Source organism: Lytechinus variegatus, chromosome 18 (assembly GCF_018143015.1).
Source record: "Lytechinus variegatus isolate NC3 chromosome 18, Lvar_3.0, whole genome shotgun sequence".
Classification (NCBI taxonomy): Eukaryota; Metazoa; Echinodermata; class Echinoidea; order Temnopleuroida; family Toxopneustidae; genus Lytechinus; species Lytechinus variegatus.
The window spans coordinates 5,659,992-5,675,313 of record NC_054757.1 but is presented as its reverse complement, the minus strand read 5'-3'; the positions used below and the strand labels follow the sequence as shown (position 1 = coordinate 5,675,313).

The window sequence follows — 15,322 nt, the reverse complement described above, 5'->3', positions numbered from 1 at the left end:
CACTGCAACTCCCGATTACAAGTGGTGCAACTTTCCAACCAATCGACTTGCGCGCCCTGGAATTCCGGAATTTACATATTGCAATACAGTATGACAGAGGTGCATTTGTGCGAACACAAAGGCCATGAGCTTAAGTTAAAATATAGTTTTGACTAGATCTAGCCCTTGAAATTGACTACATTGTACCAATCCAGTAAATATAACCATCAAAAAAAAAAAAAAAAAAAAAAATCCGGCGAAAATAGGGGGGGCGCGCGCCCTGGGCGCCCCCCTCTGGATCCGCCACTGTCATCAGCCCACCTAATGAATATTCATGAAGACGAGCCTAGAGCTGTTTCACCAGGATAATGCAAATATTTAATAATAATTTTATTTTTCATCGGATTTTGATCAAATTTTCAGCATTTTGCTATTTGAATTTTATTGTTTTTAGTGATACATTAACGTCTCCAGCCCGGAGCATCCCTTTAATCACGACGGCCTATAAACTGCCAAAAAAAATGCAAAATTGAGGGAAGCGTGGCATTTGGTTTATTCTCCTTTATACACCTCGGTCACATTATTTTGCTCTACGGCGGCCGTTCACGGCATTTTTATTCATACCACATGTGTAGCTATTCCAAAATAATGTGATCGAGGTATCAACCGTAATAATGGCAAAATGATGTGAGGTACTAATAATGCAGTCGGATGATGATTAAAAATGAAATTATTCTGGTTGTGAAAAAATATGTATGAAAGTAATGTAATAAACGGATTGCTAATGAGATTGGCCCGCTTTACTCCACCTTCACCCTTTCAATCCATCTCCCATACACCTCTCCCCTTCATCTCTTTCCCTCTTTTTACCTCTTAAAAATACGTTCGCTTATTATAGACGGTGTCGTGGAAACGGGGATATTGGAACTATTATGAGGTTTAAAATGTATGTGCTTGTCGATTTGCCTGCCTGCCCCACGTCTGCAATTCCTGGTCTGATTGTAGACAAGTAGATTGTCTTGGGGTTTTTAAACTACAAGTTCACCGGATGTTAGGCCTTGTTTAGGTTATTGTTTGAAATGAATGTCATATATTCTTAGTTATTTCTGAAGTTTGAAGCCATGCATTTTTCGATGAGCCAATACCTGCAAAGACGTTTTGTCCTATTTAGTGTCCGGAGTCCTGCACATATTTGACTTCAATCATATCATGGTAGGTCCACGGTCATATCCATTTGTCAATTAAAGGGGGAAATTCACCCTGAAAAACTTCGTTCCATATGTTATGTAAATTAAATATTTAATTTTTCAATTCAATTCATTTTATTCAATCATTTAAAAAAATCAATATACAAACAAAACTATATACAAAATCATACTTGAATGTACCGTATAGATTAAATGATTAGGGTGCCCCTAAAAGCAAAAGCTTGATGATATAAAATACATAAAATTCAACTTTTAATGGTTCGTAATTATTTGTTTTGTCTCTTTAAAATTGGGTGTGGAACAACAACAACGGGCGAGCGACAGAGGACCTTTTTTCTTTTTTTTTTTGCTTGTCATTTTTTTTTGGGGGGGTCAACCCGCAACCAACAGGGAAATTTCCTGTTAATTTTACCCAAGCGTTCAATCATCTTGAACGTCAATTCATTTATGTTTAGTTTTCTTGATTCAGGGTCGGATGTACAATATGTGAAGAAATTCAAAAGAAATGAAAAGGGGTATCATGAAAAATTGATTCAGGGTCGGATGTACAATATGTGAAGAAATTCTAAAGGAATGAAAATTGAAATTATCTGTGTATAAAAGGGGTATCATGAAAAATTGATTTGCGACATGTATGAACATCTAAACATTTTAGACTCGTTCTAAGGAAAAACAAGCAACCGTCACAGAGAACGTCATGGTCACACCCCATCAACGATTATGCAATCGACACCGCGAGATCGAGACCACACAAATTTGTTTATCTACGATCTTCTGATATGTTGTTCACTCCCGCAAACTCGAGCTTGGATTACCACACGATATATAACATGTATAAAGAGTAAAAAAATGTGACAAGGGAGTGAGTTTAGACAAAGAAATTGCCGTGCACGTGGTGTCGATGTCACTTCACAGCATAATCACCGCACCTACTAGTACCTGCGCATCGCATCTTGAGAGCTTATAGATCCATATCCCAGGCCCAGACAGAAATATACTTTAACGTTTAAGTACAGTACGAAGACATAGCTAGATTAGATTAGCTAGATTAGATTTTGCCAGAAAACAGGTTTGGTTTCAAAGATATATGCGAGCAACCCAATTTCTTGGTTTTATTTAAAAAAAATTGTAGCCTAGCTAGAGCCTAAAAGATCCCTCGTCTTAGTTTAAGGATAGAAGTTAGAACGTTTTTGGTTCGTAAAGTCAAGGCTCGGACTCGTCGGAGCTAGCAATTTTTCGCTAAAACCAACATGACCAGGCAACACAGCCATAACTTTTAAGAGGCAGACCGTGTATGGTTGCATGCATATTGCATTCAGTTTATCAACAGTGCAGCACACATGTGCAAAAGTAATAGGCCAGCTCGCGCGGACGGTAAAATCCAAGATTCGGGATCCTGGGGCGTACCGCCTTGCGGCGGGCAGCGTCGCGACGAAAAACACTTCAAGGCAATTTTAAGCGCGCGCGATGTGATCAGGATCCCGCAGCGGGCTGATTTTCCAGACAAGCGCGTATCTAGATCGGCGCCAGCGGGATCCTGCAGGATCCCGGCCATGATAGTTTGGACGCCGTCCCTTACATGTACACATTGACTCGGCTCGCGTGTTGAATCCGCGAGCCGAGTTGAACACTGCGAAGAAGGGATCAGAGATCGCGTTTATACGTACATATAAAAAGGCGAGTTCAACACGGCTCACGAACGGAAGAAGAATTATGACGTCGCAAATTAAACGCGGGAAATTCACCGCCGGAATCGAATCTTGTCCGTGCGAACAACAACAATGCCAAAAGTGAAAGTGCGCGTAGTGACCTGGTCAAGAGAGTTCGACACGGCTTTCTGTTTACACACGAAAAATTGCCGAGTCTGACTCGGCTCGCGGGTTGAAACCTGCGATTTTGGCAGATCAAAAAAGCCGTGTTCGACACGGCTCGCGGATCACACTGATCGCGTTTACACAGCATAAAATTGCCGTGTTGAGCACGGCTCGTGTGTCGAACCCCCGAGCCGTGTCACTGTGTAAACACGGTATGAATGACTGAAAATAATGAGTGCTACATCATGTACAACATGTACATCACACCTTTGGCACATTGATATATTCCATGCCCATGGACTTTTGAAGTTTCTTCATCAGAAGAGACAAGTTTCAAGATTTCTTTTTCACGCAAAACAAAATCTAGCCAAACAATATGTATGTTTTACCAAAAGTTCATCCAAATTAATCAAAGTGGTTCATATTGTTAGCTGAAGGGCATAACACATCTACTAGCCATATTTTGTTTACTTCAGCTTGTGCATTCTATCAAATCATACTACATTATATATATTATATTTCAATTGTTCTTTATCATGTTGGTAATCCTTTTCTCCCTCTCTTTCATCCTGAAGTAGGCCTATTTTCCTTTCTCACTCAAGTACAGTACATGTCTACAACAGGTATTACAATTTCCTCCTAGACACAAGGCTATATGATATCAGAGTACACACATTTTGTATCTTTGAATGAAATAATAGAGACTGTCATACGTGTGGATATAGATTTTCAGCATGAAATATTGAATCTGAAACGGCAACACAGACAATATTGTTCACGTACATGTACATGTACATAAGAGCTGAAATTTCTCTACTAGTATTCTATTCAATTTTAAATTTCTCAGCCCTTTGCAAAGTAGAATGTACCTGCCTCACCCCCATTCCCGCTCTAGACCTTCACTTGATAACTTCCTTTCACATAGAACATCTAGAAAGTTTCATATGTCCCCTTCCTTTTCCTTTGGACTCTGTCTCGCACAATAGGAATATTTCCTTTCACTGTGTGTAATCCTCTCGTCATTCAGCGAATGTGAATCATATCACCTTCCTCATCCTTTCAGATATGACAATGCCAAAGTTTTAGAAACTTTACAAGTGATCCTAGATCTGATGTCAACTGAGTCAAATAGGTGCAAAATGAAGTACTTTGGAGATTACAATATAAAGATCTAGAATGTGTTTTGCATTTTTACACATCTACATGTATGCGTACCAATCAGATGATTATTTACATCTGGGACTGACCTTTGAGGTAAATATCCAGAAGAGGTGTAGGTAATAACTAATATGCCTTGCTCAGCAGGTTATAGAAAATGTACATGTAAGTGCCTTGGCAGGGTATCGAACCCTAGAATTTCATGTATCCAGTCTTTGCATTAGACCACTCGGCCACAGTAACTCCAAGTTAAACTGTAGCCAAACATACATGTACACACACAAATATTTTGTTCTAATATTAGTATACGATGCTCTTTTTAAGCTGAACTATTCCTACACAGTATACAGCGGTGCCAGAAAGTTAGCAAACCCCATCACAAAATGTACTCGTTCGTGCCGAATGTTGAATGTACATGAAGGCAACAACACTACAAAGTTGGATGAGCCCAGAGAAACCAACTTAAAGGTATTGTTTAACTTTGTTAGCATCCAATTAAAAAAAATCTCAAACCAAGATGAAACATGTGTACAATTGCATGTATTAGAACTAATAAACCCTGAAAACAACCATTATTGAGAAAGAAAAGCTAAAACTACAAGGCAAACCCCGATTTTGTAAATAGGCGTCTTATAGACGCCTAAATAGTACACATAAGTGTATGGAATGAAATTAAGATGGTGTTTCCGGTCACTTTATATTTCAATTTTTGAAGTACTAAATAATTATTTTTGAACGCAATTTTTTCTGGGCTTCATTTTTGTAACATATCACAGACACAGGTGACAAGTGTGACCTTCCAGCTCAGATTTTTAAAAAGTCAAACCAATGTTAACCAATCACTTTAATTGAAAGTAATATTTAGCACCTTTAAAATCAAATATCTCTAACATGGCAGAACTTGAACTTTTAAATATGTTTATCATCTGGTGGGGTTCACAGACTTTTAAGCACCACAGTACATACGTGATATCATACATGTGAGGGCAGAGACCAGTATCATTACAGTGTAATAGCAGTGCATGAAGTACACGTCTGTAGAAGTAACTGTAATACCTGCACAAACACTGTACATGTAGGTACAAACAATGTGGCATAGCCATGTACAGTGTATGTGTTCAGGAGTGGTAGTTGAGGTATTCAGTATTCAATTTCAGTTTCTGATTGTAAAAAGGTAAAAGCACATAGGGAAGTAAATGGTACAAGTATGTGGAAATGCAGGAATTGCAGGTTGTAGATGTGCAAGTGGAAGTAGAGATAGTATAGTAGTAGAGGGCTTAGTAGAGGGGATAGTGTACATGTACATGCAACAAAATAGCAACCATGTTAGTACAGTAATAGCTATTGGAAGACTTTTAGTGATCAATTACAGTGCCTACATTTTCAGTAGTAGGTAAATGATTACAATAACTTACATTAAATTGAATGACTTCTTACCTCAACATCTGAAACTTTGAGACGAATGCCAGTCTTCCCAACAAAGATGTCATCAATGTCGATGAGAATGTACCGATCCAGATCAGTCTGGAGTTTCCCAGAAGTCAAATGAGCTACGCTGTCCAACAAAAGCATCATGTGCAAGAAGTGGTTTGAAGAGTAACCAAAGAATATCCTCTTAATTCCATCCATCCATCCCCTGTCATACACAACGCATATCTTATTACTCAGTCTCGCTCTCTCCTCAGGGTTGGTAACTACTTGGGGTGGTACTGCTAAGTGTGCTTCCATCACAGGAACGTATGTTGAGTGGTTTGTTCTGAAGGTGGTCCACTGGTCACCTGGAAGATTACCAAAGAATCTTAGGTTGGACCTTATGATGCGAGGAACATTGCTGCTCTGGTTGACAATAGGGTTTTTTAACCTCGCATGTTGTTCAATATACAAGGGAAAGTTTCTGACTTGGGCAAAATCACTTGTCACCTCTGGCTGTGTAAATATAATAATACCAACATTAAATGCTCTGCAGTACTCTTGAAGAACCTTCGTCTTGACGCTGCTTAGATGCCCATAGGATCTCAGGCTCTCAAAAATGATAACACTAAATATGCCCTTCTCATCGTGGTTAAACGAAGGCCATACACTATCATGCACCAAAGCGACTTTCACATTGAACCTGTGCGAAAGCAGAATATTTACGAGGCTTCGTCCAGAGTCTGATGCCTCGAGGAAAACTAGTACCAACCCTTCTGTGTCTTTGATATGTCTCTCTGCCATTTGATAAACTGGCTCTCCTTTTAAAAGCCGCTGGTGTAATTTAGTTCCTTCCTCCTCAAACTCCGGAGGACTGTCCATTGGTGATCCACCGTGTGCTCCATTTGCTAAACGATGCCCGCTGGATTTAGGCGACTTAGTCCTTGATATAGAAGCGTCTGGCAGTCCTCTAGACTGCACATCCGGTAGATTGGTCTGAGGCCGCACTTGGATGACCTGCATGGTGAGCATCCACAGAGAGGTCAAACTGACCGCAAGAATGACCATGAAGCACCGACGTGCCCGACCTGGGATGAAACAGCGGCGCACTGCCAACTTGACACTGCTGCAGATCATGGTTGCCGTAATTTTCTGAATCAATCACGGAAGAAATGCTATGTGCCCTTCTAAACGCACTTGCTGGTTATCGAGAGTTTATATGAATTCATTGTCTGGTATTAAATCTCTGAATTGAATTCAAAGGTTTACTCAGCCTTTGCCTTCATAAGTTTTTTTTAATAGCTATCGCAGATTACAGCTTACTAACTCTCCAGGTGCTCTTTAATCTCATAAAGTAATCTTTAATCAGAAGTGCCTCCATCTTCATCAGATTCCCACATTGCACTTCTTCTCTGCTCAGAAACAGCTTCACATGGTTGTTTAGGTTAGGTTAGATGATTTCTAATCAAGGCAGTCCACTGCAGTATTTCCCATCTTAAAGAACTGTCCAAATCATTACCTGAAAAAAATAATGAAATAAAGATTGTAACTTATAGATCATTGACATAAATGCGAATAAATAAACTACAAACAGAGCAACATGCCCGAACTTCGACATATTAGTTTTTCTGCAATATTTTTCATTCTAAAATTTTACCCAAAAAAAATTGCATTAATGTTTGTTGAATATTTCTGTAATTTTAACTACAGTGTTTATTTTCAATTCATCTCAATATTTCATAAAATCTTGAAATGTATTGCCATGTTTTCCAAACACGATTCAACAGCCAAGCATGCGAAAGTCAACCCGGAAGTTGCAGTGGCCATTCCCTCACACACAATGTTCAGACCCCCTGCCATCGACTTGATTTCTGTGCAAATGCAATGCCGACCTCGCTTTTTTCAGTGGATTGGTTTTCTTTATTTTTCATTCTGAAGACACTGTAGTGATATGATTGGAGCACTTCATCAACATTTTCGTCCAACAATGATTATGATTGGCTGAGAGGCACTGTTACCATAGTAACTGTCAGATAAAACAGTGCTTGTCAGATAAAATGTCTGAAAGGTTCTTTCATGAAATGCTCCCCAGTCAGGTCCTTCGCATATTCTTTCATTCAGACTCTGTTTATAAAAATTCGAACACCAGATCAGCCTGTATTGAATGCATGCACCAGGCCATGTGTTCAATGATTGAATGGGATAACTTTTTGGTTGGCTACATTTGAGCATTACTAGTAATAGGAAAACTCATTGGTTGGCTGAATCTGAGGACTGGGATTTTGAATGAGGATTCATGGGGGGCATGTGGGGAGTAGGCTTTCAGGATGTGTCATCGAGAGGACCCTTGCTACTGAGTATTGTAGTACCATAACTTTGTATTGGAACCTTGTATGTGAAATTTGTATGTGAAGACGGAGGCTAATTGGAGTAAAAAAACTTGACTGAGATTTGAAGACTTTAAGTAAAGTGATAAGTTTAAATGTACAACTGATTCATCCCTGAGTCTCTTCTTTGTGCACCTGATTATTGCAATGCGATCCTACATTTGAGAGAATGCTTGTGAACTCAGAACAAAACCACAGATTTCTTTAGTTTAGTTCTAGAACTTTTTTGTTGACCCTGTTTCGAAATCTGGCTTTCAGCCAGGAGCCCCGCATTTAGCATTTATTCAAAGCTTGCTCTGAAAATATGACACAGATACAGATTCTGCATTTTTAAGGAAAAATTTTGAAATTGGGACTTTCATTTTGTTAGTAATATTGCCTAAAGTGTTTAATGTGTTGATTGGTGATTAACTGTCCTGGTTTGTAAAAAAAATGTCTGAAATGTTGAATCAAACGAAGACATATAAATCAACAAATTTCGAGGAATATGGAAAACACATGTAGATGTCCATTTCTAAGATTTGTAATAAGATGCAAAAATGACATTTTAGCAACTATTTTGGTAGACAGAAAGAACGATCATTTCTGGGGATTTAACAATTTCTGACGTTTTACTATCATCCGCATTCACAGACGGTAGTGTTTAGTGCGAGCCTGCATGTGTAATCAGGTCCACCAATTCGGGAGACCGGGTTTTGTGTAGATTTTTATTTTTTTAATTCTAAATGACATTATATTATCTGGAACGAAGGCCCACTATTTTCATTAGACTCGAATCTTTCTTTTGATACTATGTACATATTCCAAGAAAATATGGAAGACCGTTACAGCTGATTTATTCCTAATTTTAAAAAAAAATTCTGCTGGAGAGGGAAAAATGGCAGCCGTGTGTTGCTGCCCTCTACGTTCAACGAGATGTGCTTTTATCAAGGTTTCCAATTAGAATTTTTGATATCCTGGCCAATCAATGCAAGCGACAAGTTCCGAACACATGCACATACAATGTAGATCTACAAGTGCAAAGCAGCGGCACAAACAGTGATATTTAGTGACTGGTAAATACGTAAGGATGATGACGTCATCAAAGAAGGCAACGTACGTTGACCAATGAAAGGATCGAAGATGACCATGTTTTGATCATCATTTGAAAGGAATTAGGGGTAACTGCGGTCTAAGGTATGATACATGTATTTCTGAATTTTATATATTTTTCGCAAATTTACATGTAGATGTAATTTCTTTTTTATAATGTGACATTTTATGTTAAAAAACGATCCGAAAAGCTGGTTTCCACCGAATGTTAGATCTAACGCTACTGCATCTGTACATACGGGCCAACAAATCTTCAGTCTATGTATTGGTGAGTGGAGCCAATGCAGTTCAGCTCAGCGGAACAACCAAAAAAACAGAGACTGAAGCTTTTGGTCTACTATTTTGGTAAAGGTTTTTGTTTTTTTCACCCTGCCAGTTAACCATATACTTTAGATCTAAATGCCTGTTTATTATTAGCAATTTCAAAATAAAGGTAATGAGTCGGGCCTACAGTCATGACAGTTTGTGTAGTTCGAGTCAGGAGACAAGTCAAGAGGATCGAGAACTGGCCAAGCTAATCATTCACACGACTCATGTCAATTTGGAATCGGATGTATGATGGTGGGCCCTAGTCTTGAGGACGCAATGATGATGATTTTTTTAGATATGTCATATATTTCTTCATCATTGACGTCTTGACACTCTCTCCATAGTGCCTTCAGCGAACGACCAAAACAAAGATGGATTCCCAAAAAAATCCATCCTTTTAAACCGAAGTCAAGCGCATTCATTTAATTTTATTAATTCTTACACCTTCCTACGCCTAATGCGTAGGAAGGTTTTAAATATTACTATTTAAAAATGTAAAAAAATGAAGATTTCTTACCTAACTGATGCCGCGTAGACCCCTCGTTCCACATGTAAACAACGGAAATACAATGCCGTCTTAACGAACAATTTAGAGATAAAAAATCTTATTTAACAAATATTAGAATTTATTTCGTGATCATAAATAATTCATATCAATATATATAAATTATTTATGATCACAAAATAAATTTTAATATTTGTTAAATAAGATTTTTTATCTCTAAATTGTTCGTTAAGACGGCATTGCTTTCCGGAAGTACGTCATACATAAGCGGTTCAAGGGTCGACGCTATTGTATTTCCGTTGTTTACATGTGGAACGAGGGGTCTACGCGGCATCAGTTAGGTAAGAAATCTTCATTTTTTTACATTTTTAAATAGTAATATTTAAAACCTTCCTACGCATTAGGCGTAGGAAGGTGTAAGAATAAAATTAAATGAATGCGCTTGACTTCGGTTTAAAAGGATGGATTTTTTGGGGGAATCCATCTGTGTTTTGGTCGTTCGCTGAAGGCACTATGGAGAGTGTCAAGACGTCAATGATGAAGAAATATATGACATATCTAAAAAAATCATCATCATTGCGTCCTCAAGACTAGGTGGGCCCCAAGTCTGCGCACCTAACAATTTGAGTTAAGATTTAACATGAATTTCTTCTTATTTCACAAAATCTTTCAGTTGATAATGTTCCTTACATCATAATGAGTTAGTGTACCAAATATCTCATAAAAATGTGAAAGAAATATATGATTTTCTTGGAAAAAACCTCGGGCAGTCATTTTCAAATTGAAAAAAATGGTACCCCATGTCTGCGCACTCATTCACTTTGCACACGATTCGGGGATTTTGATGAGAAAGGCTGCATTTTGAGGCTGTCACATGAAATGCCCTGAATTCATTATTTTTCCACCATTTTGAGTCGGATTTTTTAATGAATACCTGTCTATGTATTGCATGTGTAAATTTCGTGTTCGTTGCGTATCTTCTTTTACTAGAATATCGCAGATACGTGGGTGCGCAGACTTGGGAGACCGCGCAGACATGGCAGACATGGGGGAACTGACCATACCTGTAAATCTGCTAAGATTACTGATGCCAACCTCAGAACCTGCCAACATCCACACAACCTGACACACTAAAACACCAAGGGTAAAACTCAATGTCCTACAAAGTGAGCTACATTGTATATCATTATTGTATATTCGGTATTGTATATCACTATCAGTATCAGCCTGCCCATGGCATGGCCACGTCCTCAAATACAGACATGTATGCGCCGTAAGTTACCCGTACATAGATGGGAGCAAAACCGCTCTCCAAGTCAGCGGCTAATGCATATGGATCATCTAATGAAGCTCGCATTTTGTGAGGAGAAAGTTGAATATAATTAGAATGAAATTACAAAGTTAATATAAGGGAGGCTAGAAAGCATTAAAAACTCACCACTTTTTGATATCTAACTGCTGTTTTCTCGACTTTAAGCTAGAACTTGCCGCATAATCTTTTTCTTGGATTGACCGATCTGCGTCCGTGGAGGTGTAGATTTACGGTAGACAAACGCGCACAAAGCTAGCTACATGTCCTCTACGCATATGCTACATGTACTAGCTCGACGTACGTGTGTACCGTAGAGACATCTCCGTCCCATTTTCCCTTCATCATCTACCACCACTGTTTGTTATGTTTAAAAAAAAACATACAAACGTACATACATAGATGTCTGTCTCCATGGTAAAACATTGTTTGATTTAACGGAACTGTTCTTCCCTTGCTTACAAGATTACAGATGAAGAAATTGTCGACTTCCAAAGCGGCTAGGGAAGTAAATGGCATTTTTATTTATTCTGTGCCATGCCCCAATGCCTTCATCTTGTCTTTTCATTTAGTTATCTTGTTTTGCATTTGTTGTTGTTGTTGTTTCTTTCATTTATCTGTTCAGTTTTATAATGTATCATTATTTATTCATATCATGTCCACTTTAAAATGCAATGAATAAGTTTGGCTATTTTTGTTTCATGAATTTCTAGATACCTTCAGTCGGTTTAGTTACATATTAGAAGCTTGACAATCGCATATAGCATTGACTTAATTGGTAGTACTCTTTATTCCCCCATGTCTAGATGATAAGGGTGTATTTTATTTAATAATTGATTTATTCTTTACATTATATATATATATATTACATTGTTCTTTGGGCCTGATATGTTGCCATCATAAAACAATGAAAATGGGAAAATGGCCCATGACTGCCTCATGATAAACCATGATAATGAGTGACAATAGAAATTAGATGAAATGGGCAGTCAACCCAAACCAAATATAGCCATGGACCGAAGCCGCTTGCTCCTGCATGGAATTGAAACAGCCCCCCCCCCCCCATTCACAGCCCGTACGGAAGCAAGCTAGGGTACGTCGGTCATTCTTGAAAGGGAGCTCGGAGCAATATTGCAAGATTTCAATTTTGAATTTCAATCCCGCCTAATATAGTCCTTTAAAAGTTTAGATTTGTGACTGTCGACCAGATACTGACACACAATACCTTTAAATTTTATTTTTTGTTTGATTTTATAAATTGAATTTAAAAAAATATATATTAAAAGAATCTCAAAAGTTAGTTGATTCTTGATAGAGGGCGTGATTCCATTTGCTTTCCAAGTGCCCCTCTATGAGTTCACTTTGAAAAGCAAGGCACGTGATATTATAATTTCTTCTATTAAAAATAATAGTAATAATAAATAAGACTCATGCAGCTTACATTTTTATAGCTTGTTGCTCATATACACAAATAAAACTAAATCATATAGCTTGATGAAGATGTGACATACACATACAGGATAAAGAATGTAAAGCCAACACTGATCCGATGTGGAAAACTTTATACATAGACAAATTTATGTTCTATTCGTTTCAACCACCAGGTGCGACGCCAAAGTATTTTGATCTAGGTATATGGTAGGGTACGTTTACATCAAATGTTTTCTTTATGAAGTAAAGGATAGTGAGTGTTTCATGGGAATGCAAAGAAAAGGAAAGGAGAGGAAATAAAGAAGGAAATGTGAGAGAAAAATGAAGATTGTATTTTGATCATATTCGTCCAATATTTATTAAACTTCTACAAACTGCTATACAAGATATAAAGTTATCAATTAGGAATTGGTTATAAACTAGTTGTGTTAGCAAATTGAACAACGATTTAAAAAAAATTGATGAATAAGTACAATTAGCTGCAATTTTTTTTAACATAGAGCATCACGGTCACTTATTTGTTTATTTTTCCCGGGCACATTGTATAAAAGCCGAATACTAGTAACGCAATTGTAACGATCTCGCTTGACATTGTTACGTCATGTAAAAATGTAAACATTGAAAAGTTCGTTGACACCTTTTATGCGCAGCGTATCCGCACGAACCGCGTCGCGTCTGGTCTATTTTTAGACATATGCGCTTAGCTACCCAGACATGTATTGTGACGTCATAATTTGGAGAAGACGCAGCGCAGACAGCGGACGTAAATTCTGACACACGGCCGGGTACTTGACAAATAACTTTGTTCTTATAAAGCCGCAGTCTGAAAGGGATAGTCAGCAGGGGCCGCGGAATGGTTTTCAGAGTGGGGGGTGGGGGAGGGGGATTACCATGCAAAAAATCACAATCCTATGGTAAATTTTACGTTTTTGTACACGGTTATGGAAAGGGGGGGGGGGCTGAAGCCCCCCAGCAGCCCCATCACTTCCGCGGCCCCTGCACATGCAGTGACAAAAAATTTGCTTTAGTCATTACTTTCTTCTTTTCTCATCCTAGTTCTTCTAATTCTCCTTCATCTTCTCCTTTTCAGTCTTCTTCTGTGAGTCTTCTTTTTCTTTTCAGTCTTCTTCTTCTTTTCAGTCTTCCTCTTTTTAGTCTTCTTCTTCTTCTTCTTCTTCTACTTCTTCTTTCTAATAATATGCTGTAACGCGCTTCGGGCCATTCTGGGAAAAGCGCTTTATAAAAATTGGCTATTATTATTATTATTTCTTCCAGCAGTGTTAATCAACATCCAAGTATCGTCTTCCAATAGCTGTTGGCTATCAGTTCTTTATAAACATTACACCAAACTGAATTCCCCCATAAAAAGAGGGCGAGTTATTATAATAAGTACATGTAAATTCATCAACGATGTAAAACTTTATTATGGTATAGCGTTCTCTTTTGACGAACTCAATCAAAATTCGCTGATGTTTCTCTCTCCGCTACCCCATGCATGCATGTCAATGACGGAAAACGTCCAAAACAGTGGACTATGCGAAATCGCAATGACGTCAATTGCCCATTTAGAACAACATAATTTTATGTATACGATCTTCCGATGAGAAAAGGGCAAGCCGAAAAAACACAGAGATTTTCCTCAGGAGAGTGATCCAAGTCTTCTCTAACGATGTTACATTGATGAACAGTATACGAGTGAGTTATTTGCATTTATCGAAGTGATATTAGATATAAGGAGTACGAGAAATTACATTTTTCAAACGATTTTTTATCAATTTGTGTTTGCAAAAGGAGCTGGACAGCTGCAGCTGCACATCAGAAATCACACACAGACTTCTCGGTACAGGCGCAGTGCAGCGCGTCTCATTCATGTATGATGTAGTCTGTGACTATGGGCGATTGCTCTGTCCAGATCCAGCTCAGCTGATAGTGAATTTGTAAATTATTATAAATATAACATGATCTAGTTGTGATTACCAACACATGGTCATCATGGCAATGATTGTATTAATACCCATATAAAAATGTGCATTAATTAGCATGAGAGTTGAGACACTAATCGCTCATTTCTCCCAAGTTTTTCAATTGATAATAAATTGGTCCTTTTTATATTAAACTAAGTTTTTAATCATATGTTTATGACGTGTTGTTGATGATGAGTGGCACTGTGTTGACATGACTAGGACTTTAAAAAAAATTATGATGATGATGCCAAACATCATTACTTGTCTACCTCAACTTAAGTGATGTTCGTGCAGGCTCCACTCCACATTTGATGTTTTGAATCGGCAGCGAATTATTTATACGTGTTGGTTGGGTTTAAATCACCAATTTTGAGGCTAACCGGGCGGAGGATGGATATGGAGCGAAATCAGGGTGTAAAGTAAGAAATTAAGCTTTTATTCTTGTTGATGCCGTTCCAACATATATTTTTTTTACAATAAATATGCATTTTTCCCCACCTTGGCCACTCGATTATCTGAGCAAGTTTTGTACCTTGAGGTTTGGGTAGGTGGTGCATACTAGGGGTAGTGAAGTGGAGTGGAGTGTAAACACTTTGAGCTTCTCATGCAAGCTCATGAAGTAACTTTTAGTCGTTCTCAGCTGGGAGTTGAGGCTTGCGCCTTTATCCCGTATCAGATGATGATGATGTACTACATGTACATGTATTGTTTGCTGTGTGAGATGAATCCATTGCATGTGTGTGACTCTGTGTGTGC

The 15,322-nt window shown here is 38.2% G+C and overlaps 2 protein-coding genes across 3 annotated transcripts in view; one reads left to right on the top strand and one right to left on the bottom strand.

Annotated features, from left to right (window-relative positions):
- LOC121431555 (bifunctional heparan sulfate N-deacetylase/N-sulfotransferase 2-like) overlaps nucleotides 1–11,388 on the bottom strand; it is a 66,994-nt gene extending 55,606 nt beyond the window's left edge. The window contains exons 1-2 of the mRNA XM_041629071.1: nucleotides 11,301–11,388; nucleotides 5,597–7,088 (exon numbers count right to left, since the gene is read on the bottom strand). Coding sequence (XP_041485005.1) covers nucleotides 5,597–6,706 — 1,110 coding nt within the window. The 5' untranslated portion in view covers nucleotides 6,707–7,088; nucleotides 11,301–11,388. The remainder of the gene's footprint in view (nucleotides 1–5,596; nucleotides 7,089–11,300) is intronic.
- A 2,779-nt stretch (nucleotides 11,389–14,167) lies between these two features.
- LOC121431807 (stress-activated protein kinase JNK-like) overlaps nucleotides 14,168–15,322 on the top strand; it is a 64,214-nt gene continuing 63,059 nt past the window's right edge. The window contains exon 1 of one of the 2 annotated variants that reach the window (XM_041629521.1): nucleotides 14,168–14,297. The gene's annotated coding sequence lies outside the window, so the exon portion shown is untranslated. The remainder of the gene's footprint in view (nucleotides 14,298–15,322) is intronic. The other variant, XM_041629522.1, reaches the window with a different exon arrangement.